Source organism: Vidua chalybeata, chromosome 2, assembly GCF_026979565.1.
Source record: "Vidua chalybeata isolate OUT-0048 chromosome 2, bVidCha1 merged haplotype, whole genome shotgun sequence".
Taxonomy (NCBI): Eukaryota; Metazoa; Chordata; class Aves; order Passeriformes; family Viduidae; genus Vidua; species Vidua chalybeata.
Window position 1 is genome coordinate 25,822,775 of NC_071531.1, and position 25,679 is coordinate 25,848,453.

A 25,679-nucleotide genomic window follows, 5' to 3' on the forward strand; every position below is an offset into this window, starting at 1 on the left:
GATCCACATTTTTGTGCTGGGTTCTGCAAAGTCCTGTACTGACATCAAGTGGTGAGATATTTTTCATGCCAAAGGGAGCCAGGCTGGCTGTGCTGTGTACGCATGGGATAATATTCATTATCACGAGAAGGTACAGGCAAGTGGTCCCAGGCCACTTGCAGGGGGACTACAGCAGCAGCCTCACTGGCAGGTGCTCCCGTGAGGATGGACAGCCAGAGGAATGTGAAAAAGCAACACAGCCCCTGCAAAGCAAGGCAAGGGGATTGAGGTGAGCCTCCACAGTGATTCCTGGACACAGGAGGTGCTGTCTGAGCCCCCAGCATCCACCAAATGTGACCACTGGCAACAACTCTCCCTTTCCTAGCCAAGAAAGCTCTGGCTGGGTGAGGTACAGTGGGGCTTGGTGGCCTCAGGGGACTGAGGAGAGCATGGAGAGCTCATTTACTGAGGAAAGCTGGACACACAGTTAACCAGAGGATGGGAGACTCTCTTAATTAGTTCTGCAGAAATATCAAAGAGGGCAAAACAAATACATAACGTCATGAACTGGCTGTGAATAAAATTAAACTTAGTATTAGACGAGTTTTAACTCCAAGTGAACTTCTGGAACAACAGGCCTGCAGAAACTGCAGGAAAACCCTCCCACAATGGAGTTTTAAAGTGCAGTTTGATTATTTGCTGCAGGTATTGAGGCCTGTGATGTGAGCTGTAACATCAGGCCTGAGTTGGTAAGGACTGGCCTTGGTGAGGGATGTGGTTTGCTTCCCTCATTGGCCTCAATACTCACTGAAGCTTGTTTTCAAAGGTGCAATTGATGACAAGTGCAGTTTTATTTGTGGATTTACCCATGGACATTCAGGTCAATCATACTTTACTAAAACAACTGCATGCTCAAATAATAGCTGGGGATTTATGATATGAAAACACAGAATGGTCTTAGTTCGTAATTCAGATTAAGTACAAAACCACTCTTCCTCTCACTGGTCATTGCTCTGAGCATAGAAATGCTCTTCCCAGGAGCCAGCCTATTCTGGGAGCTCTGCAGCAACAATGCCATTGCATGCCAATGGTTTATCCTTCCTCTTGTCCAGGGCTGGGAAGCAGGGTCATCCTGTCCACAGGGTGCATATCTCAGCAGCCCAGGGAGTGTTTCTGTCCTCTCCAAACCTTCACCTCCTTTCACAGACTCCGTCTGGCTGTGCGTCTCTGTGTGACTGGCATCCTGATGTCAGAAAATGTTTTCCATGCTCTCCTTCATGGCTGGGCATTATAAACCTAAGAGTGAAAAAGAAAAATGCCATATTCATTCAGATGCATCCCTAGGGGGAGAAAATCATGTTCGTGGGCTTGGTTGCTCCAAAAGCTGGTGGGATTTGCCCGTTGCAGCTAAGCCTTGGTAAATGTTTTGTGAGGACAACATACTAAAGGGCCACATCATGTAATTGGTCCCTGAGGTCATTGTCCAGCCTGTGCTTTGATATGGTACAAAGAAATGTTCATGCTGTTCTTCTCCACCCACTCTGTGTCACAGTGAGTGCTGGGGCATGGGAGGAACATCCAAATCTCAGACCAGCTCCCAGTGGCACTGGCAAAGGGCCCCACAGTCAGCCAGGGCACGGAGAGAAGGGGACTGTTGCACTGCTGAGCTGGGCGTTGATTTCTTCAGTTTAGTTTGGGTTTGTTTTTTGTGTTTTTTCTCCATGTGTTGACATTGCAGCCAGGATTTGCCCTTAGAGGTTTTGTTTTCTCATAAGCAGCTGGACTTTAAACTTCAACATCTCTCCTGTAGCCATTTCCCACAAGAGCTGCAGGAATGCAGGCAGGCACCGTTAGGCTCAGAGGGTAACAATGGCAAGGTGCTCTTGGATAATATTCTTCCTTCTCTCTGGCCTTTTCCTTCAGACAGAGCAGGCAGGTATGGCTTTTGTTTTGTTGCACCTTTAATTCTGATTTGCGCTGCTGCTTTTCTAAAAAACACCAGTAATTTTATACCTTGCATAATGTTTACTTTGTAGCAACACAGTGTGAAATCAATGAAAACAGTCCATTCCTTATTTTCTTTAAATTTCTGCTGTTTATTTCATGCAGCTAAGTGAAAGCTGCTGTAGGCTAATGGGGCAATGTAGTTTTGAAGTACCATCATTTATGCCAGGGTAATATTTTATCTTTCCTTACAATTTTTAGAGTAACCCAGATATTAAAGCAAATTTTGTTTTATATTTCTAGTTCCTGCTGAAATAAAAATGAGAGAGTCCTATGGAAGAGGCCTGCATGCTTGTTATAGCTTGAGGAAGTCTATGTTTCTGTATTAACTCTCCATGGTTTGTCAAAAAATAAGGAAGAGCCAGGCAAGGAAGAAAAATATGGTGTTCTCTTAAGAAACACCTTGCAGCAGAAGTTCACTGCCAGCTGTGCTGGATGTGGTAGAACCACTGCACAGCAGAAATATGTGCTGGGGGTCAGATAACATTTAAAATGCAGAACAGAGCCATGAAGCTTTTATTTTTTTAATATCATGTGCAAGTCAGTTGTTTATGGCATATCCTTCAAAAAGATAACTAAATATCTGTACACAGTTCTGGAATAATTTTGCTATTGCTCTCACTTCTTCTAGTTTTATGATTATTGATTATTTCAACCAGCAGTGTTGGGTCCCCAAACACTGTATAAAAGAGAAAAAAACCCCTGAATATTCCCTGCCCAACACATTTGCTTTCCAAGCACAAAAGAACTGACAAACACATGCTGACACACACAATCACACATTGCTTCATCTGGAAGATGAGGCTCCAGGGTGGCACCAGCTGCCCGGCAATTTTTGATGGAGGTATCATTTGCAAAGGGAGTTTTAAGACCTGTCACCTGGTCTCTCCTCTCTGAAAGATTACAGTGTCTTCCACATAACAGTGGCATGGGATATAGCCCTCTTAACTATGAGCATTGCTGAGGGGTAGTTTTTATGTACTCTCCTTAAGAGAGAATTGGTTGAGAACTGAGCAATGTCATGGCTTTGCTCCTCAGGAAAAAAAAAAAAAAAAAAAAAAAAAAAGCCATTAACTAAAATTGAAGAGCATCAGTTTGGATCCACCATCTTAATACCAACTTAATACCACTAATACCCACTTCTACCAATGCATCTGAAACCCATGTACAGCCTCACAAAATAGCCTTTGCCTTTTATAATAATGCTTTCCCCCTTTCCCTGGCTGTGCCTCCACACTCTGCTCTGTATGTCTCGTGCAGTAAAATAATGTGCCAGGACAGGTTTCAAATTCCCCCTGCTTGGGAGCAAGTCAGGCATTCCCCAGAAGTAAAAGGTCTCAACTCCTCAATTGAATTTGGGCTAAGAATTTAGAGCTCTTTAAGTATATAAGTTTTATGTGAGTGAAACCCCAAATCAACCAAAATTATTTATCTTAAAAAAGAAGGTAAAAGTATATAAGGAAATTAATCTAAGTACTTATATTAGTGTTTTGTCATACAATGTTCCAGTATTTATATCAGCTCATGATGCAAACAGTGTTATCAAGAGACAGAGACGTGCCAGTTCCCTACTTCTGGAGGAGGTCCTTGAAGGCAGCTTGGAAAGAGAATGCCTAGAAGAGAGATGTACACATGAAGAAGCAAGAGAAGTATTTGAAGATGATGACATGCTCGTAAGTATTTTGTTTCCCTGCATGCACAGTAAAAACTGCTTCCATGATCCTTTACTTGCGAAACACAAGACTGCTTCATTTGTTTGGGTTTCTCTCCATGTGAAATCTTTGCATTTGCCATCTCAGCAGGCAGCAAGCAGGTGTTTTCCATGGTCAACATGGAAACAAGGAGGTCAGCTCTGATATTGTTCAAGTCCTCTCCTGAAAATGATGTGTCATGCTTCTTGTATTTGTAAATCACGTGGCTGTTGTCCCATCGTGACCACACACAGAAATACAGCTTCAGCATCCCTTAGGGACCAGGAGGGGCAAAGGGGTGCTGGTCAGCAGAAGAGCACCTGGAGGGCAGCACAAAGGAATTCCAGTCTCTCCAGCCAGTAAATTGGTTTCATCAGGACCCAACTCAAATCCTCTATGCAAATGCATGCAGCATGGGAAATAAATGAGAGGAGTTAGAGTTGTGTGGGACACTGGAACTGTTGTCCAGAGAAGCTGTGGATACCCTGTCCCTGGAATTGTTCAAGGCCAGGTTGAATGGGCCTTTGAGCAACCTGGTCTAGTGGAAGATGTGCCTGCCTACAGCAGGAGATTGGAGCTAGATGATTTTTAAGGTCCCTTCCAACCCAAACCATTCTGTGATTTTATGATTGGGACAGAGGGAATCAATGCACCAGAAAGTAGTGGGACCTATAGAGAGAGGCTTACTTGGTGAGTAGCTGCAAATTCCTGTGCACCAGGGGCTCTCCAGACATACAGAGATGTCTGCTGTGCCCTTTAATGGGAATCTGGATGGAGTTTTGTTTGCAGAGAAAGCAGAGGAAACAGCTGTAGGGCTGCCCATGGGCAGCCATGGCACTTTGGGGAAGGGAGGGGTGGGCAGAGGTGTCACTTTGGGGAAAGCAGCTCCAGGGTCAGCTGCTGTACCCAGGGAGATGCAGGGCACAGGGTGGTGGTGACCAGCAGTGGTGCCCTGCAGCTCTGCTCTGTGCTGACCACTCTGCCTCCGGCAGCACCTGCCAGGGGCCAAGTGGGATGGGACAGGATGGGGTCACTTCCCAGACTGCTGCACACCAGAGAGACAATAGCCAGCAAGTTTTTTCAGGATTTGAAAAGGATCCAGCTGTTCCTCTCTGGCCTGCAAAGTCTTTCTTTTCCTGTACTGCTTCTTAAGAAACAATAAAGAAAGCAGTAGGCAAAGCCCCTCCCTTCTCATGTGTATATTTGCTAGCAGCACATTATAGTTGTGCAACTTTGTAAACATTAAACCAGTGTATACAGTCTCTCATAACATGTTTTTGGTTTAGCAAAGTGTTTATGACATATTACATTACTTGGGAATTAAATAATTTCCTAATTTTCTAATTTCCTTTTTCTTTTTCACCCAGAAAATATTTTGGGATATCTACTATGGTAAGCTGGCCTCTTGATTTCTCTCCTTCATCGTATTGTCACATTATGAACATTTTGATTCAGACTAATACTGGTTTTCTAAGAGTTTATTCTATGAGAAACAATCAGTCTCTATTTGTCATGTCTGTAATAAAGTAGAAGGAAAATTCTAGATGTAAAATGATTTTTAAAAAGTAATATACAGGAAAAACCATTTAAAGCTGCAAAAACAATAAAAGTAGGAGGTAAGTAAAGGTTATCATAGTAAATAGGCTACTTCTTTTCCTGAATCTGAAACAGCCTAGGACATGAGAAAGTATGTTTTGCTGATACAATACAGCAGCACAGTTTTACCAGCAGAATCTCCCAAATACAGAATTAGCACTAAAACCTGAGTAAGATAAATCGATATTAAAAGCTAATGTGCTGTCTACAAACTCTGCACAGTGGGATTGCATCATTCCCTGTCGGGTGCCAAGGCAAGAAACAAATCCATAGAAGCCGAGGGCCTGATGTGACTAAATGCCACCTGAACAGGAAGCCTGTGACAGCAGCTCGTGGTGACTAGGCCCTATTCCCTCCCTTTCTTCTGTATGCTTCATCCCAAGTTTTTCTAATCTTAGGTTTAAAGAGTGGATAAGGAGGTAGCAAAATCAGCAGTCAATAATTTTCTGCACAAACCACTAAATCACTGAGTCCTGGGAACCATAGAAGAATCCCATCAGTGGTTATGAAGGTTATGAAGAATGATGCTAAATATTTGGCATTTTATTACTTTTGTGAGGGTGGGATTAATTTCTAATTCGAGTCATTGGATATTTGTACTAAGCATGTCATGCAGGCTTCCTCTCTAGCCTAGGATGGGAGAAGGGCAACCAGTTCAGAATGGTCCCTCCAAACAAGCTTAGCCACAATCAGGACACATTACTGGCTTCAGCCTCAGGGGTGGCTTTCTTGCTGTAATGAAAAGCCACGTGTTCTGTCTTCTTCCTAAAGAACAGCAGTGTGTGTTTCCTTCTCTGGGATGTCTTCTCTAACATTTTGGAGAGTGTTGCCTTTGAAAAGTGGCTTCTTTCCTCCTTGCTAAACAAACACATTTTTTCATCCTGTCTTCCAATAATCTCATTTTCTAGACCTCTGGTATCCATGTTGCTTTCCCCTGAAAGTCCAGGGTGCAGTGGATAAATCTGCATTGTGAATAAAAGAGAAAAGGCTGAGCACACACCTAACTGCTGGGTCACCCACCAGCTCTGTTCTGCTCTGCTCCACCTTTGTCCCTTCAAGTCAAAACTGATGTAGTGGCATCTTGCTGAATGTCTGCTGTCAGGGCACTTTGCCTGAGATCACACTTGTTCCCAGCCCTCTTTTATCAACAGCATAAACGTAGCTATTGCCAATCTCTCTTTAAACATCCCTTTCCAAAAGTTTTGTGCATGCCTCATAGCAGTCTGCTCACTGTACGACAATGTCATTGGAGACATTTCTATTGCATGATGTTCACTGATTCCCCCTAGGTCCCTTATCCTATAATATGATCAGATTTAAATGGTTTGAATTATTTGATCTTGAAAAGTGTATGTTGGTTTTTACTTCCCACCTTTTTATATTGCTGTGTGCTTATAATCATAGCTTGCCAGTAACAGAAATCAGGCCAATTTCCCTGTATTTCCTTGAATCTTCCCTTTCCTCCTTTAATAAAGCTAGGTGCTGGATTTCTTTTCTTCCCAACATGGATTTCAGAGGCTTGAATCCATCTAACTACTTCAGGCTGCAGGGGTAACCCCTCCCTAGTTCCAGCTCCTCAATTCTGCCTGCTCAGCTGTGCAGGTGAGATTCCCCCAGTTCACCCAAAAACCCTCCCTGGAGGCCTGCATTGTGTTTGGATATGCTGGTGGCATCTGACTGCAGATGGGCTGAAGCTGGTAGCTCTTTCAGCCAGTATTTTAATACATCTAACACTCAAAGATATGTGTGCCCATAGCCAAAGCAGATGATGATTGGTGTTTTATTCCCAGTAGCTGTCAGAGTTTTCACTTTTCCATCCCCAAAATCAGGTAGGGCAGCTTGCTGACTGAATTAACCTCTCTGACAAGGTGTTAATTTTTAGAAAGGTTGGACAACATGTCCCAGGATAGGCTCTCCTGGCTTGCTTACTGATTGCCTATGTCTATAATAAGTAGTTGTTACTTGGATAATGTTTTCAAACTGCTTAGGAGTCATTCCTGTGGGCAGCTTGAAGGGAAACTGGCAGCTCTGCCTGGTGCTTCACTCACAGTGAGAACACCCTCTTGTTTCAATGTTCAGTTCAGCAGAAAGAGCAAGCTTGCTAGTGTCTGAGCTGCTGCATGATAATTGTGCAGATTTAGAAAAGTTTTATTTCCTCCTATTTTGATGTTGCTTGCTGTACACTTGCTCTATAATTTTGATGCCAGCTTTTTCTATCCAGTGCATATCAATCTAACATGGGAGACCTAAAACAGCAGTCTTATACTACATTTGTCAAAAAGCAGGAATTGTAACTCAGTCCTTTTCCCTGAATCAGAGCATCCATCCTCCAGAAGGAGGCTCTGCCTCTGGGCAGCTCCCAGCCTCTCTGACAGGGGCTGCAAGAGTACCTCTGGAAGTAGATTTGAGCTAAAATTACCCCTGAGGAGCAGTTCAGTGACACCTAGCCCATTTCCTTCCAAACTGCTCTCACAACCCTTCTCTGAACGGCTCATGTGCAGGATGGGGGCTGTGTAATTTGGGATCAGTGCTGGTGGTGACTCCTCCCTCTCCATTTCTTCAGGTGGCAGGAGGTGCTCCTCAAGCCCCTGCCAGCACAACGGTGTGTGTGAGGACAGCATCCGTGGCTACACCTGCACCTGTGCTGAGGGATATGAGGGAGAGAACTGTGCTTTTGGTAAGCATTGTCCCCTTCTGAGAAGCCTCATCTCATCTTGTCACAGGGTGTCCCCATGAAACCATACACAGCTCTCCCATGGTGCCACTTACCATGGTTTTGGGTAAAACACACGGTTCTGGCAGAGCAGGGGTGATGTGTGCTGCCTGCCTACAAAACATTATGGCATCCTACAGCTCTGCAGGCTGTCCCTGTGCCTCCCTTCTCTGGGGATGCAGCAAAAGAGCTGAAACCAAAGCACTTCATGGGTACACCCCAAAGCCAGCCCTGCCACTGCCACCTGTGCTACCTGGCTGCTTGTCCTGCTGTGGTCCCAGGAGTGTGGTCTGAAGGACCAAGGCTGCAGTGCCAGGGTGGCTTCCCAGGCACCCTGGTGCCTCTGAGGCCACACACCCCCACAAGACAGTCCCTCAGGACAGAAGGACTCCAGAAAACAGTTTCCAGTGGAAGGGAAAAGCGTAAAGTAAAACATATGTGTTCTGGCACAGGAAAACCTTGGGCCAGATACTACATTTTAATATCTGCCAGGTTGTTCTTTCCAGCCCTGACATCAGTATTTCTGCTGGTTCAGAGGTCCCCTGGGGCGGAGACGCCCTGGCTGCAGAAGGCAGGGTCATTCTCTGTATAAGGGGTGTGACTGTGACCAGCTTCTGGGGGAGCACAGAAGGTGACACAGCTTGGACCAGAGCTGGGAACTAGATCATCACAGTGTGAGACTTTGGCATCATGTTACACAAGATTTTTTGCTACCTATGAGCTGGATCAAATGACAGTTGCTTTGTGCTAAAGATTTAAGTGTTTGCTTAGCTATGGAAAGTTGAGCATGTTTCAAAGTTCATAACCCATTTCTTTTTTTCTTGTCTTTGATAGCTGAGAATTTAAACAAGTGTGCAAAATAAGAGCTACAGGTTTTTCCTCAAAACCAGAAACCTTAGCTGCCTTCTTCCTCAAGCAATACTTGTCTTCATAACGTGCAACAGTTCTCCTGCTGCAGATACTTGGTGTTTTGTTTAAAAACCCATGGCACCCTTTCCCAGAATTCAGAGATGCAGTGTCTGGTGCAGGGAGGTGCAGGGGGGAGCACAGTTTGCAATGAGACTGTGAATGCTGCAGAGACTCAGCTCTCTCCAATTTCTGTTTAACAAGGGGAAAAAATTCCAGTGGTAAATACTACCAAGCCAGAGTCCCAACCAGAGCCACACCAAGTGAATAAAAAATAAAACATAGAGGTCTCAAGCGATGAAAGAATATTCCATGTTTTTTCTCTGCTTGTTCTGTTTAGCTAAAAATGAATGTCACCACCAAGCAAAGGTAGGATGTGACCACTTCTGCTATCCAGGAAGTGATTCCTACCGCTGTTCCTGTGCTGATGGCTACGAGCTTGGGAAGGATAAAAAACAGTGCATCGCATTAGGTAGGTGTGAGCATGGACGTAAAGGGGGCACCTGCTCAGGGCTGGGTGAGCAGGCCACCATCTAACAGATGTGATCAGCCTGCTTCAAGCCTAAAGCAATATTAGTGGCTAGAAAAAGGAATCTACGGACCACCAACCAAGATGCCAAAGTAAGGTAAAAGAAGGGCTATTTGATCAGAACGTTTAAGTATGAATCAGCAGACAGGACTTGCACCACCCTACATATCACTCACTGGACCAGGTTTTCCACTCCTGTGTTTGGTTAAGAGTAATTCTCCTGAATGTGTGTTTGCTTGGAAATGAGATTCAGTTGATTCCCATCAGGTGACCAATGGTCTAATAAATGAAGGGAAACATTTGCTGCCATATTAATTATCTTGAAACAGTAGCCTTTTTTAGTTCTTCAGTCTCATATTAAGCATCTCATTAAATATCATCCCCTTACAAAGTGTGTCTACTAAAACCACAGAAGTATATTTAGACCTGTGTCTGTATTAGCACAAGTGGGGCAGCGAAATTGGAGTTCATCTGTAGAGGCACGGTTTTGGCAGTGAAAGACTGATGTCCACACTCAGTGCACACTTCAGGTGGGCTTTACATCAAACTGGCCTAGTTCAGTCCTGTGGACTAAGCACCAGCCAGCTGTGAGAGCGTGTCATGTGTGCACCTGGAAAGTGTCCTGAGGGTTAGCTTCACCTGAACAGAATCCAGTGTGTGTGACCCAAACCAAGTGGAAATGTGACAAATGCAGATAACTGGGTGATCCAATCAAAAAGCATGTGTGTTGTTTGAACCAGATGAGAAAGGCATGCATGTCCCTAGAGTGACAGCTGTAACAAGGAAAACCCAGGATTTACCTTGTCCAGACTGGGCCATAGCTCTCAGGTTTTTGACACAATTTGAATATAGGATACAAAGACGAAAAAACAAGATGTGCTAATGGTTAGCTGGAGAGGAAACCTCATTTCATTAGTGAAATGAAGCACAGTGAAACCTGGTGACCATGTTCAGCCCATTGCTAAACTATTATGACTACAATTGCCAAACAAATTATTCCAATTCTCACCAGCTGAGAAACTGTCATTCTCCTTCTCCTTTGTGCAAAAGCAGAACCCCAAAGTCTAGGTGGAACAGTAAGCATTTGCAGGTATTGGCTATCTTGAAATGATACAGTATGAAGTTTTGATTTTTTTTTTTTAATTCATTTGTTAGATGTATGTGCATGTGGCAGACTTCAAGACAGTGAAAACCTTATAAGTGAAACCAGGAAGAAAAGTGATGAGCGATTTCCTTGGCAGGTATTCCTGGCAATTCATGAAACCCATCACTTACCCTCACATGGATAGTGCTATATATTGTTTTTTGCATTTTCTTAGGTGCTGCTACTAAACTCAGAAGGGAAAGGCTTCTGTGGAGGAGTGTTGCTAAAAAGTAACTTCGTGTTGACCACAGCAGAGTGTGCCCTTCTGCACAGCCATTTTCAAATCAGGGTTGGTGCTGGTAGGTGATCCAAAACATTTTTTCTTGCTGCAGCACATTTCAGTATTGACAAGCTAAATTTTAAAAAAGCTTACTAAACTTCTTGCTGCATAAAAATATTGTTAAAGGAAACAAATATGATGTTACTTCATTTAAGCACCTCAGTCAAGTATCTGAGCTAGAACTACAGCTACCCCATGTTCCTCTTTACAAGGCAAGCAGAAGGTGCCTCTTGAGCACAGTTCAGAACTCAGCACCCAGAGATCAGCTAAACATGGTGGATTTAGCAGTGACTCGTTTCATGCCAAAATTCACGTCAGCGCTGGATATTCATCCTTACTGCTGAAATTATTTGTGCTCCTACCAGCATTAAAAAGCTGCCAGTGTATTATTCCTCATTTCCCTTTACTGCAGAGGTTTCGAGGAAGAGCACTTTTAGCTCCTCCGCTGCACGTGTTTCTCAGCATGACCAGGCAGCTTGCATGCAGCTTTCAGGTCTCTGATAAACTATTCCTAAGAGCAGTCAAATGTCATTGCTCCACAGGGCCAAATGGAACAAGTGGAACTGGGAAGATAATGCAAATTAGTGAGAAGCACATACACATCCGGTACGATGAAGACACTGGTGAGAACAACATTGCATTACTACAACTTCAAGAGCACATTGAGTGCGACAACTCCCACCTTCCTGTGTGCACCCCTGAGAGAGACTTTGCAGAACATGTTTTAATTCCAAAACTGGCTGGTACAGTCAGCGGCTGGAGAATGGAAGGTGGTGAACTTCAAGGTGAAGAGCTGCAGGTTTCATACCTTCCTGCTGAGGACTGCAAACAAATACTCAACATCAGCCTCACAAACAGGCAGTTTTGTGGGCACCTCCAGGAGGCCGTGGACAAACGCCTGGCTGGAGGAAGCTTTTTGGTTACTGAGTACAAGGGCACGTGGTTTCTGACTGGTATCCTGGGATCCTGGCCGCTGGAAGACACTGACTGGGAAACACTGCTTTTCACCAACACTGCAAGGTATATGGTATGGGTTAAACAAAAAATAAAGTAAGACACAAACACAAACAACTCTTAAGCACCAAGCCCCTACCAATCGTTGCAAGGAAACATATGGATGCAGCCATTTGACTCTACTACTGTTTGCAGCACTGGAATTTGCAACAATGACATGTATTTAACTCCAGTTTATACACAAAAACCTGTTTGTCTTTCCTTCTGCTGACACACAGTACTGTGAGTCATGATACAGTAAACCTAGTTATTGAACTAAAAACTGATCTAGAACTGTTCATCCTAAACCTCAAAACATGTTGAATATTTTTCTGTGATTTCAAATGTTGCTAGTACCCTGAGGTTTGATTCAGCAAATTCATATTCTTATTTCACGATCCATACAAGTAAAACTTAAAATACATGGGGAATGTCAAGCTTTTAAATGTCTATGTTGAGGTAGCACTTGACATTTTCATCACACTAAAAAATGCTTCCCCTCACACATGGAATCTATGCTTTCCCTTATGAATGATGCCCATGTCAGTTAGAGGGTAAAATAAAACCCAATTGTCAAAGACAACAAAAAATAAATGTTTTATTTGTTTTAAAAATAATTTTAAAACCCCAAAACTAAAATCTCATCAGTCTGGACAAAGTTATATTGTACCACCCCCAAACAAACAAACAAACCAATCCCCAGGGTAGTAACACTTAATATAATGGGTCCAGTGGTACTGTTTTCCCTAGAAGCAAAATAAAACAGAGTATGGATAATTTAGCTACATGAGTTTTTGTTCATCCTAACAAAAATTAAACAAAGTATGACCAGAATTAAAAAAAATTCCAAAGCCATCTGTGGGCACCTACCACTTATGCTCAAACTCGTAAGTATTACTGACACAGTAAAGCTTTTGGTGTCAGACACTTCTCTATTTTTTAGAGACAGTTTGAAGAGAGTATTTAATACCAGCAAAATTATTGAGACTTAAAAAAAAAATTGGAAATCATGTAAGAAAACATTACTTCCACTCTGAAGAATGTATTAACACAAGTAACAAAGGCTGATACTTCTCTCTGAAGGACAAACACAGAAACAGTAACATGAAGTACTTTATAAAAGCTTTTAAGTAGTTGGGAAGGAATTTGGAATGCTTTGCTTTATTTCTTCATGAGATACTTAGAATGATCTAGAAAGCCTGTGGAAACTACTACCACTTAAAAGTCAACATCTCATTTCAATGCACTTTGTAACACTGGCAGCCTTGGCCATTCTGGGAAAGGAGCCATAAACAGTTCCTGGTATTTCAGTCATGGACATGAACCAGGCCATTTACAGTGTTCTTGGGGTCACTGGGAGTTCCACTGGGCAAGTTGAGTATCTGAAGAGTACTTGCATGGCTAAGATGCAATACTCAACAACACACTGTTGACAGTGGAGGAAATGGGTTCTGCTTGCTGACCACAAGCTTCTGATGCTGATGGGATATGTAGCCTTTAATGTGACCCTGGCAGAAGGAGAAAAAAAGCAGGGTTAGTACTTAGAGCTGGTAACACAATCCCTACAACCCAAGCAAACACCTAACCATAGCAATAACCATAAGCTAACCATAGCAAAGCTGTTTATGCTCACTCACCACCGCACTACTGTACTTAAATATCCATCAGGGTCCAGTTTAGGTAACTGGGTCACCTTGGAGAGCAAGCACAAAGTTGTAGCCACCACCCTGTTTGTGTACTGAGGGTGCTGTCAGACCAAGAGCCCCTTGTCAGGGCTCCCCATGGGTCTGCTTACACTGCCTCCAAGAGATAGCTCTACAGAAGCGTTTCTAAATTCACTCTTGTTCATTTTAAAATGAGGATTTTAATCATTTAGTATTCCATACCTAATACATAACTAAATAATACATATAAATAAATAATACATAACTAAATGACATAGTACTTCCTTTTCAGCATAGTGTTGTAACAGTGAAAGAAATCTCCCAGTGACCTAGACCACATCAAATAATGTTTCAGAAACAGAGAACTGATTAATTTTCTTGCTGACACTACAATGATGGTTCACAACCTCTGATTTAATACAAATATTTAGATTTCAAGCTTTTATCCATTTATAAGCAGCTGAGATTCACTTAGAGTAAAACAGAACCAAAGAAATATGGCTCTATTTTTTTCCAATTTGAGAAGACCAAGAGTCTCCTACTTCAAATGCAGAACAAATATTTTTGGTGCCACTTGAAAGGTTTGTATTTTTAAAACAATGTTTCTGCATATATGGAAATGTCAGTATTGGATTTGTACTGTGAAATTCAACTTCAATTTTAACTAATTCCTGCAAAAAAAGGCAGGAACTAGAGGAAGTTCTCAGGACAAATGAAAATATTTCACTTTGAGCACAAGTCTCTCTCAAAAAAAAAAAAAAACAAACAAAACAAAAACCAAAAACAAAACGCAAGAAAACCTGGGATTACTGATGTGTTTTTTGTCATAAACCATTATTCTCTATCTAAAATTTTTTTATGTCGGAAGTGTGGAAGCACCAGACAACGAGTGGTCAGCACTTACCAAATATATAAGGTTAGCTAAAATACACTGGACTTCATCAATATCAACATCATCTATTTGCATGAACTTCAGAGCAATCAGAAAAGCATCTAGAGATAGCTGATGAGTTTTGAGTAGTAAATATCTGAAAGAAACAAGAGGAAAATGTGTTATTGAGAAATAATCACTTAAAAATTCTGTTTCTTAGAAAAACAGCCTTTCTACAATAAATTCACCTTAACACAAAGTCAGCTCTCTCAGAGAGAACTAAGGAGCATATACAATTCTACCCCAGTCCCAGGTGAAACCATATTAAATCTGCTTTTGCAAAAATGTAGGTTTTGTTATGCTTACACTTTCTTGAAGAGATTCCTGTATGTGATGATTTTCAGCTTCTCAAGGATAAGAAAGATTCCACATCGAATAAAGAAGGTCTCATGCTTTGTCAGAGCATCATTCAGAAGGAGAAGATTTCCTTCACTGCAAGGATAAAGAAATGAAAAAGTGAGAAGGCCTCACACCAATGAGAAAAGAAAGTATGACTTGGTAGGAATATGCCTCCCCTGCCTTCCTCAATCACCCCAAAGAAACACTTCTAACTCAATACTTTTTGAACACAAAGCAAAAAAGCAAGCATCATACCTCACAGACTTTGTTACTTCAGCAAACTGCATAAGGTCATACTTTTTTAAGAGCTGAACTGTTGGCATATGGCCCTGAAAAAATAAACAGTGTCCAAGTTTTCCAGGATAAGGTTAAATGCATTTTTAATAGAATCTAGTAAAAAAAAAATCTAGCTATAAAAAATTTTGTTAAGAGAAAAAAAGAACCTTTAAACACTTTTTTTTTTTTGTACAGAATAAGAAGTGACTGAAAGTATTTGCAAGACAACCCCCTTGTCCCTCTCAAACACCTCATAGCACAACTCACAATAAATACTGATTTATCATGATTTAGGGATGATTAATACTTAATGTTAGGGAACAACTATCAAACTTGTAGAATCAAGATCCTGTGACATGAGGCCTTGGCAATTTCAAATTTTATGTCATGGTTGTATCATCTAATCTACAAACAGAAGAACTACAGGACTCTCAAGCATTTCCAAAGGAATATGAGCAGTGCTCCAGCCTTGTCAAGTGTTATCTCAGTCTGTAACAGACTTTTTTCTTCTCTATGCCTCCAAGCAGAAATAAAAATGCTCTCTCAAAAAATAAACACCACCACCATGCCCCCCTCCCCCCCAAAAAATAAAGGAAGAGAAAGGTTAAATTAAGGAAACAAAATTAATTCTTATTGTTAGATCAGTTAAGACTGAACCATCTCCAAAATCAAAAAGAAACTGTCTTTTATCCCCTGTGCAGCAAAGATCAGAATGCACATTGACTTGGTCAGACTTTAAATTTAGTTACATCATGCTATGCTGTTGCTAACTCCTTTCCTGGATGAAGGATTAGCTGAGAGCAGAACTGAGCTGCAGGTTTACTGAGAGCTGTTAGGAACAAAAAAACCAACACAAAAGCTATTTTAGTAGTGTGAAGTTAGTGTTCATGTTTGGGCTCTGATTTTAAAAAAGCAACTGTAAATACAATGACCTTTATCTAGTTTCTTTAATGCCTCTTGTACACTAAAACTGCTTTAGAAAAGCCACAGTAATTCTAGGCACTAACAGATCAACCAGTTTAAGGCACCCAGTCAGGACTGGGACAAAGCTTTTAGGAAGACTGTTAATAAGTTTTCCTTTATTAACCCTACTACCACTGATTGACCTGAAAAAAACTATTAAGAAAGTCAACAAATAAAACAAGGAAAACAGAAGCCAATTACCATACCCACTATACTGCCCCTTTACCCTCTTGACATGCCAAGAGATGGGAAAGGGAGCACTGAAAGGAAGAAGCAGGGAAGTCATAAACAGGTCAGCAGGAAGATGGAAAATGGCTAGTCAATAAAGGCAGGTGATAACATTCTACATGGGTAACTTTGGGAACAGGGCCAGAACAGGAAACTCTAAAATCTACTTCCTGTCCCCTCAGTGACAATTAATTAATACTCAGCATAATCCACTAATTTAGGGATGCACAAATGTTAGCACAGCATATGGGAAAGGACAGGAACAAGAAACATGTGTTTAATTATTTTAATAGAAATATGAAATTATCAAATAGTAACAAGTCTTCACGGACTTCAGAACCAAAATGCTCTGCCTCATGACCCTTCTGACACGGTCTTGAATCCAAAAATGTATGAGGTACAAATAAAAAAGCTAAAGATAGGCTGTAGCTGTGGCAAACCCCTCTCAACAGTCCCCAGCCATCTGTTTGCACACCCTTCTTTCTTCCACCAGGTGAAAGAGGCAGACAAATTCTGCTTCTAGTGAATCCACACCTTCCCTGGCTTTTGTGTGCAGTTGATCAGCAAAGAGGCACTCTGCTACAAGACAGAAGTCACACTCTTGAGTGCTTCTCCAAAGAATTCAAATACTTCATTAAATAGTAAGAGCAGGGGTGGGAAAAAGGTAGGGGGAAAGGAGGGCCGGATTGGTTTTGTTTGGGGGTGGGGATTTTTTGTTTGGCTGTGTTATTTCCCCCCATCTCCTTTCCTATATTGCTATAAATGACAATACAACACTTTTTGCCCCCACATAACAAGGTGTGCATATGCTGGCTCTTACAGGGGTAAAATAGCCTCTGAATTCCACTAAGGGAAAACCAAGAAAATACTGAGCATCAGTTTTACAGTCTGCATGTGTACCCCCTTCCCCTTATTTAGGAAAGTAAAACCTACTCACCAGCAACATTTTTACTGGCAGTAGGTAGATCAAAATCATTCTTTTGTTCTTCTGGCTTGATCGATGACAGTGCTCAAAGGCAAATGACAGATACTCTTCAGCTGCAAGCATGAGTAACACCAATCAACCACAAAAATGGATTAAAGCTGTAACCCAAATTCTGTGCTCAATGTCCATCTCTCTTGAACACATAACATTTGAAATTGTATAAAAAAGAATCATGCCACTCAAAATACATAAAGAAAAATTGGAGATTCACACAAAATACAAAGTATTACCAGAAAGGTAAGTTCTCCTTCAAAAAGTCAAGAAAACTTGTCAAGATCTTGATGTCAGACATTACAGTTACAAGTAATATTGGAACTTTCAGCTCATTTCAGTAATATTATTGTGTTCCTATTACAGAAGCAGAGAATCTCAGGAAGTGCTGATAATACACTGTATTTCCTAAATTCAGATTAGGTTCTTCAAGAGATGAAAGCTGAATGCAATGCCCACATCTCTTGAGCTGCAGAAATGTGCCAGTGAGACTGTTCACAGCATAACAGCGTGAAAATCTCTCAGCAGCTTCCACCAATAGAGAAAAAATAAGCCTGAAAGGCAGCACACACTGTTTGGAGTAATAGCCAGCTCCAGAAGAGATGTTGGTCAAGGGCTTCAGTTAGTGATGAAGCTGTACACCTTAGCTCTAGAAGCATTTCTGTTAGTGAAATCTATTAGAAATCTAGGAAACGCAGTCTGTACATCTTCCAAAATCAATGGATCAAGAAACTACAGCTTGCTACACTAGTTTGCTGAAGATTTCCCACGTGGCACACAGCAACTTGAAGAGTTGAAGGCTCCTCTGCAAAACTTTTACAAACCTATTCTTTTGGATGCTCACACATTTTGTAATGCACACACATAATGCATAAGACTGTAGGGAACTTCACTGACACAAATATTTTAAACCTGGGCACACACTACCATTAGAAGTGTCGTGTAACCTCATCTCTGTTTCAAGTCAGCCTGTGGGCCTTGGAACTTTCAGCATGACTTTTCCTTCGATCAGTGCAATTCTGAGTCACACACACACAACTTCAGCACGATTTCATGCCAAGCAGCAAAGCTTTAAACGTATCTTACTGGCACACAGTACCTTGCTTAAAGTCACTGTCAAACATGGCCTTGCGTCCAACATAGTATTTGTATGTAACTCTCTGTGCCATACTATACTCATCCTTCAGATTTGAGCTGTCAATTGCTCTAATTAAGGGCTTACAGAGATGGAGCTTGTTGATCTGTTAAAAAAAAATAGCATTTTAATCAGTGTAGATAGATGGTATCATATAAAAGCAGGATGGGTTTGACTTAGAATATGAAACACAAAACCCAGCTTACCAGACTTGAACCCTACCTTAAAATAAATTTTGAACAGCTGATTCACAAGAAACAACATGCCCCATTTTTTCGAGTCTTCGATGCCTGCTCGACTGTCATAAGACAAAAGAAAAAACCTGCTAGTACTGAACATTGTAAGAAAATAATTACTTTTTCCTCACAGCAAATCAATTCCATAGATATTCACTCCATAGCATTTTTAAGGTAAACATAGGTGTACCTCTGCTATATATTTTCCCAACATAATGAAAAGATGTCATGCAGAATACTATTCATCTGCATCAGGGTCCTCATTCCAGTCTGCAGATAACACACACAGCAGTGGCTTGTAATACTTGATATAAAAGAAAGACTCGGAAAAAAGCTTTTTTTCCACTTCAGAAGTGTTAAAATTGCTAACACTGGAAACCAGAGCCACCTCTTTTCTATCTAATTTATTCTAATGGAGCAAACTTCACAACTAACAAGGCACAGAACCATTAATCACCTTTCCTGAGAAACAGGGACATAATCAGTCCCTCCCAACCACACCTGCTAGGAAAGCTAAACCTGAAGTGAAGGCTTTCCCTCTGTAGTTAATAGTCAAGAGAGAACAGACTGTAAATGAGAAGAGACAAGCCTCAGAAGTGCTCATTCTAAGACCCATATATGGTCCAAGTAAGTGGGAAAATCTAAAGCAAAGTTCATTAAGTTCTCAATAATTTCCTAGTGCAAGTCCAACAGAGGGTCTTTCACTTACGTGTCACTGGCACAGACTCGAAAGCAGCCCATCAGCAGCTCTGCTGCTTTTTCCAACATGTCACCAACTTTGCTTTTCCCTTTCTTCACAAGCTGTTGATCTGCCTAGCAAGAAATGATATGCAATCATAGTTCACTGGGCTGCAAAGTTTAATTTTTTAATTTGGCATTTTATAAAGTATTATAGCAAGAGATCTGTGATGGCTGCTATTTCCCAAATCTAGAAGGCAGTCAAGTTCCCAGAACAAAAGAAAACACTCGGAGAGGCTCCTGGACATGTAGCAAGCCCAGTGTAGAGAAGGACAGTCCTTGGAAAATAGCACTGATCACTATTACCTTTAGTATCACTCAGCTTTATGCAGGTCTCAGAAACCTAAATTCAGGTTTAACACCTGAATTGGAGCACTAACACTTCAACTCAAGCGCACAAAGACAAAGAGCCTGGAAAAAATTATGAAGTTTGAGTCTTAGACTTTATAATTTCGTTTCTCTCCACAGCCACAAAGACTAGATTTTATTTCTAAACCATATTCAACAGTTTCCAGTAGTAACTCACACTGCTGGGACCTGAGACTTCCAGAAGAAAGAGAAAACGTATGTTACAGCAGCAAGAAGAAAAAAAATAATTCAGCTGTAAACATATGGGAAAGATCCACACACTAACTAATGCAGAACTTCAAGAGAAAAAAAAATAGCAAGTAGATCTTTATTACATGCTTTCTAAAAAGTTTTATTATAGTGTTTACATTCTCACTAGCTAAAACATAAATAAAATAAATGGAAATGCATCCTGCTGCAGAAGTCTTCTCTGAAACCGGATCCTCTGAATACACTAAGGTTAGAAGACAGAGTTCAAACACTTTTAGCATGACTGATTCAACACTACCCTTTCTCATGCATCTCAGAGATAATGGATTTCCCTCATTCAAACTGAGAGTTGAGACTTGTTGCAGAACAGTCACACACACAAAAAATACTCCCTGTGCAAGCATTCCACATGCAGTTTTGTGGGTATGTGGGCACGAGAGTGATGAGGGGATGAACACTGAAAATACTGGATATTTTCAACGCTAGCCTCACTTGAACTAGCTTCAACTCTTCAGGTGAAGTGACTATGAACAAAATTGCAACTCTGTCATTTACCTTGGCCTAGAAGTTCTCAATAGATCCCTACACAAGCTACTTTAATTCACAAGCCTGAGAAAAATAATGTAAATTTGGGGATTATTAGCATGTCAGCAGTTGTATGGGCTCACCAAGGGCTCCAAAGAGCATCAGAAGTGGTGCACACTTCTGGAAAAGGGGAGCAGAAAGTTCCCTCTTCAGATCTGGTGAATGGTTAGATCAGCTTGGTTGTCTGTGATACCTCCAATTTCCACCAAATCCCATGGATCACATGGAAATAGTGACTTCTGCCACATGCTACTCAATAAAGAAAATATTTATCCTTTCATAAGTTCTAAGCAACTGCTGGGGGTTGCATTCAGGTCCTCAGAACTCCTCTAGTTCCATCTGCAAACAGGAGGTGGACAGATCTAGCAACCTCATTTTTCAATAGAACTGGATGAATTTAGTGTGTCAACAAAATCCTAAACAATGAGTTAAAGAGAACTGAGCAAAATTAGACTGTGTAATAAACTCTGTAAAAGTATTTCTATTGTGGAAATACCAAACAGATAAAAGTAATGAGGCTGTTAATCAGATCTACTTACATTATTAGCAAAAATTCGAAGATCAAGGGCTACAGAATACATAATAGGTAAGGCCCTGGGAAAGAAAATCATAGTATACTTAGTAGGTGCAAATCAAGCAATAACTAAGACATGAGAAACAGGCAATTTTTTTTTGTCAGTTAGTCATACAATCAGAAAAGTATATATTAATTTCTTAATGAAGAAGGATGCACTTCTTAAAAGGACAGTTCTTCAAGATCTCAGCATTTCAGAAATCCTACACTGCTACAATACACTACAATAATTATTTCTAAAGTCTTTTTTACTGTGGCTTTAATAAAATTCCCCTTCTCTTTGAACAAATCTTTCATGTATTTACATATGGACCATTCTATGTAATTAAGCTCAGATGTTTGTTTTTCACACTTTGGAAAACTCAACCAGGCAACAAAGCCAATTAGGCTTGATCTTAGCATCATTGGGGATAAATAAAACTATAGGTATAATTTTAGTTTGACTCCAACTGTATTATAGTAGGATAAGATGAGTCTATTTTCTAGTAGCTTTCTACCATGTACTCACCAATTTTCTTCTTTATGTGCCTGAAACGCTCGCAGGAAAGATGTATTGTATTTAGGAAAATTTAAAATGCCATGAAAGGAAGCACAGATTTGAGAAACAGCTTTTCAGTGGTACTATATATGACTTCACGAAAAACTAGAAATCAAAATACCAACCAGAAGTTGAGGAGCTGAGTTGCAGTATGGAAGAATGTGAGCACAGCCATGCACTCCTTTGAGTGGCAGCAGCAGTAAGAAATACTGACCAGAGATAAGATAGAAGCTTCTTTATCATTATCTTCCCCTCCAGCCAAGCACAAACTGCAAGGTATTATAATGATTTGATATTCTCCTATATTCTGGGAGAAATTAATATTCTATTTTAGAACCAAGTAAAACAGTCTTTCTTAGCCCTATAGAAAGCTGGAAGAAGAATGTATCTGGATTTCCTTGCTTAGAAGCCTAAACAACTGAAGCGTATTGGGAAGCAGATCACATTTTATTAGATTTTTAAAAACCATAAACAGAACTTATTCTACAAGAAGTTAATCTGAAAACAATATGCAAGATTTATGGAAAAGGATATTGGACAATAACTGTTTGGCATTTGTATGCTTCTACGAAGTCATGGTTTGCAACAGCATAAGTACACCTGTCAAAGAAAAGGTATATTAGTGCATCAGAAAATACACATAAATTAAATATTTATTTTTGTGTCCTACCAGGCATGAAGTTTTACGGTTTATTTAAGGCACAAAGAATGACGACTAGAAGCATTCCTAAAAAACTGGCACAAGTATTTAATAGAGCACTAAGCTTGATAACTGTAGAAAACAGATCCTAGAGATGAATAGGTATTTGTTTTATATAGGCTAATGCTTATTGAAACTATCACTAAGATTAAATTTAAAAAATACAAGATTGTTGAGACTCGATGCAGAAAATTATTTAGTAAAAGCCTCATAGAATTACTTAGATACTAAGCTTTCTTAAAGAGTACTTTTATGATTAAAATTCCCTTTTAAAAATATTTATTTCCCTTACTTATTTCACTCTAAATTCTTGTGCAGCTAGTAGGCAGAGGGGAAACAGCAAGCACTGATACCAAAGCTGTGCCAATGGCCATACACAGATGACAGCCAGGTACATAGAGCAAACTTTATGTGGAGAGGAGAAAGAAAGTCTCTATTTCCTGCAATTCTAGCATTATTTATAAGAGTGTAAGCCCTTTAAAATAGGAAAGTAAACTTAAGGATATCCCTCCCCATCCCTGCTGTACACCTCACAACTGACTTTACATTCGGGGCCCATCTTTACCTTAAGTGGGCTGCAAACATTTCATCATATGGCGACTCCAAAACTTGTTGACACTTCTCCTCTGGAGATGGAAGCTAAGTGTAGAATAAATCAATAAAACATTAAAGGAACATCCAATGCACTAGAAATAGAACATCACATGCATATTTTGTCATGGCAGTTCTCACAGATTTGCCAGGGTTGGAAGGGACCTCTAGTATGCATCTACCAGAACTTTAAATTACATTACCAATAATATCCTGAGTAATGAATTGCTGGTGTGCATTCTGTCTCCAGAACCTGAACAGGGCCAGCCTTAAATAAAAGCACCCAAAACACACAAACACCAGGCCCTTACTACCCACTGTTTTTTTGTCTATAGTGCCTTCCATGGTGCTATGCTAATAACTAATGCAGACCTGGTCAGAAAGGACATTCAGAACTGTATCTATCCAGAAAAAAATTCAAAATGGGACACAAAGAGTCAACCAGAAAACAAAAATTATAAATAGTAAGCCTTGTAAGAAGAAAAGGGAAGCAAACCTACATGGGGATCCTACCTCAGCCTGTGAAACAGATTTCTGAGGTTTCTCTCCAATGGAAAGGAACCCACATATAGAGCTAGGAAAACTGAAAGTAAAACAAAAGGACAAAATACAGATCCTCACCTGTAGCCTTGGGTTTGCAACATGTGGATGCTTAAATGATACTAATTCTGCACAGAAGGTCCCATCTCTGGTCTCAATGGCTTCTTGTACCTACCAAAATAAACAGTCACATTACAGAATAAAATGCAGCAACAAGCACACAACATATTTACACAACTACAGAAGCCACCACTGAGTTACCACTGTTTGTACATATTAATATCAAATCAAATGTGAGTTTTTCAAGGCTTAAAACTGAATAAAAAATTTCGTATTTCCAATACACCTGTTGTTCAAAAAGGTCTCAGGGAGAAGGTAGAGAGAACACCATTGTGTTTTTTTCCTTATTTGTAGGATGCAAGCATACATATGTACATGGGTTTAGCATTGTAAAACAGCAGTTGGGAGCCAGATTTGGTAAAGCTTTTTAAAATTCCAGTTGGACATCAAACATGGATGCAAAGAAAAGCTTTAAAATGAAGACAGGAAGATTTAGCATGGAAATATCATTCCAAAGGCAATGTCTGATATTAGACTGATATTCTATCTTTATGAAATGCGTTTGAAACCTGCTAAGACTGTAAATGTATATTCTGTGGAAGAATGGTTTAATCCTGCTTCCTGCTAAAGATAACTCCCTGTAAAATCAGCCTGCTTGAACAGGTTATTGTGACATCAAGGTGGAAATGCATTCAGTTATGGAGGTAGTTTCAGGTATTATTTCTTAAGAGTTTCCTTCCCATTGCTCGTGCTTTGTCATATTTTTGTGTCCCAATATGAAAAAAAGCATCTTTTTGATGTATGGAATACTCATACCAAATGGGAAAAAAACCCATAGAATAAAATAGCAACAAAAGAGGGAAAATCAACTGTATAAACTCTTTCAGAAATTTGTGTCTAGCTTTTATTTTAGGAAAAAGAAGAGCTAATTTTACATTTACAAGATCCTTTTTCATATTGAATGTCCAATGGAGTGTCAACCAAACAAGACATAGACTTTTCAGAGCAGACCTCTACCCTGGGAGATCTCAGATGCTGCATTTTTGGAGACTAAAACCCAAACAATTACTTTATTTTTGTACCTTAACTAATGCCAGATGAAATAAGATGGTAACAGTGACGAGAATACGATGGTCCTGCAAGAACCACCCAGAGTGGAGACACAAGAAGCTCGTCACTGACAACTCCATCCCGCTGGAATCCCTGCGGCTCCGCTCCTGCACACATCCTCCATCACAGACGTGTGTGTCCGCATTGGCGTGCGCCTCCGAGCCCTCTGTTCCTCGAATCCTGAGCTCCACTGGCTCCTGGACACACACACCAGCCTCCGTGGCGGTTCTTACAAATAAATTACCTCAGACACCTCCACGCTTTTCAGGCTCGCCGGGTGTACATACTTGGCACTCAGACGGTGTGTGCTTCGTGCACGCTGAAGAAATATATTTCCCCCACCACATCACTCATGCTACGTTGATTCATTTCTTAACCAAGGCACCATATTTACAGCAAACAAAAACACACCCGCATACTCAAACGGGGCCCATAGACTAATTTAAAAAAATAATAAAAAAAATCTTGCTTACTTGCTGCAAGTACTGATTAATGGTGATGTGCGCCATTAAGGGGCAAGGAGATGAGGCGGGTGCCCCACGCCGGTGCCACCGTGCAAGCCCCGGCGCTCCCGGAACTCCCTCCGCGCTTCCGGATCCCGGCGCGTCCGAGGGCGGCGGGAACGGCCCTCCGCGTCACGTGACAGCCCCCCAAAGGCCGCCGCTCCGCCCACCGCGCGCCCGGGGCGTGGCTTCACTCGGGCAGCCAATAGGAGCGCGCGTGGGCGGGGCAGAGGGCGCGCGTCAGCGGTAAGCCGCGTGCGCTGGGGCGCGCCGCGCGCGTAGGGGTGGCGGCGTGTTGTGACTGTGGCCGCGTGCTGTGACTGTGGCCGCGTGCTGTGACTGTGGCCGCTGTCACCCGCGCTGCCCCGGTACCCTCGGCTTGGACGGGAGGCGGGCGGTGCCCTGCGTGTGGCGGGACACTCCAGTTACATCCCCAGGAGAGCTATGGACGCTCACCTCCCCTATCTCCTCGCTAGCTCCGTTGCCCACGGGGAGCGCTGGCGAGGGGTCGCGGTGAACTTGGGTCGAAAAAGTTGAATTGAGCATTAAACTCCCGAACAGGTTGACTCCTAAAAGGCACTGGCGCCAGGGAGATGTGT

The 25,679-nt window shown here is 41.3% G+C and overlaps 2 protein-coding genes across 5 annotated transcripts; one reads left to right on the top strand and one right to left on the bottom strand.

The window, feature by feature from the left end:
* Positions 1–1,722: 1,722 nt before the first annotated feature.
* Positions 1,723–12,028, top strand: PROZ (protein Z, vitamin K dependent plasma glycoprotein). Its single transcript, XM_053935552.1, has 8 exons — positions 1,723–1,915; positions 3,493–3,656; positions 5,042–5,066; positions 7,834–7,947; positions 9,230–9,361; positions 10,574–10,659; positions 10,738–10,861; positions 11,385–12,028. The coding sequence occupies exons 1-8, from the start codon at positions 1,849–1,851 to the stop codon at positions 11,894–11,896; spliced, it is 1,224 nt and encodes a 407-aa protein (XP_053791527.1). The 5' UTR covers positions 1,723–1,848; the 3' UTR covers positions 11,897–12,028.
* A 377-nt stretch (positions 12,029–12,405) lies between these two features.
* Positions 12,406–25,206, bottom strand: PCID2 (PCI domain containing 2). 4 transcript variants are annotated; one of them, XM_053935541.1, is made up of 14 exons: positions 25,051–25,206; positions 23,489–23,578; positions 22,842–22,915; positions 22,109–22,176; positions 21,547–21,586; positions 21,004–21,058; positions 19,293–19,396; positions 18,570–18,645; positions 18,312–18,453; positions 17,174–17,274; positions 15,025–15,098; positions 14,737–14,862; positions 14,404–14,527; positions 12,406–13,343 (listed from the first exon to the last, which is right to left on the bottom strand). In XM_053935541.1, exons 1-14 carry the CDS (start codon positions 25,084–25,086, stop codon positions 13,251–13,253), a joined length of 1,203 nt encoding a protein of 400 aa, XP_053791516.1. In that variant the 5' UTR covers positions 25,087–25,206; the 3' UTR covers positions 12,406–13,250. The 4 variants fall into 4 exon arrangements, with proteins under 4 accessions (XP_053791516.1, XP_053791517.1, XP_053791515.1 ...); XM_053935542.1 differs by lacking the exon at positions 25,051–25,206 and adding an exon at positions 24,822–25,040; XM_053935540.1 differs by lacking the exon at positions 25,051–25,206 and adding an exon at positions 24,550–25,038.
* Between the last annotated feature and the right edge of the window lie 473 nt (positions 25,207–25,679).

Bases quoted from the DNA above. Each gene is read 5' to 3' on its own strand.
- PCID2 (XM_053935540.1), bottom strand. From the start codon at position 24,657: ATGGAGTTGTCAGTGACGAGCTTCTTGTGTCTCCACTCTGGGTGGTTC. The intron at 23,579-24,549 runs GTACAAAAATAA...TTATTTTGGTAG, and splicing joins TTCATCTGGCATTAGTTAAG to GTACAAGAAGCCATTGAGAC. The intron at 14,528-14,736 runs GTAAGCATAACA...TGTTTCTTTCAG, and splicing joins AGGAATCTCTTCAAGAAAGT to ATATTTACTACTCAAAACTC.
- PROZ (XM_053935552.1), top strand. From the start codon at position 1,849: ATGGCAAGGTGCTCTTGGATAATATTCTTCCTTCTCTCTGGCCTTTTC. The intron at 5,067-7,833 runs GTAAGCTGGCCT...CCATTTCTTCAG, and splicing joins ATTTTGGGATATCTACTATG to GTGGCAGGAGGTGCTCCTCA. The intron at 9,362-10,573 runs GTAGGTGTGAGC...TTCATTTGTTAG, and splicing joins AAAACAGTGCATCGCATTAG to ATGTATGTGCATGTGGCAGA.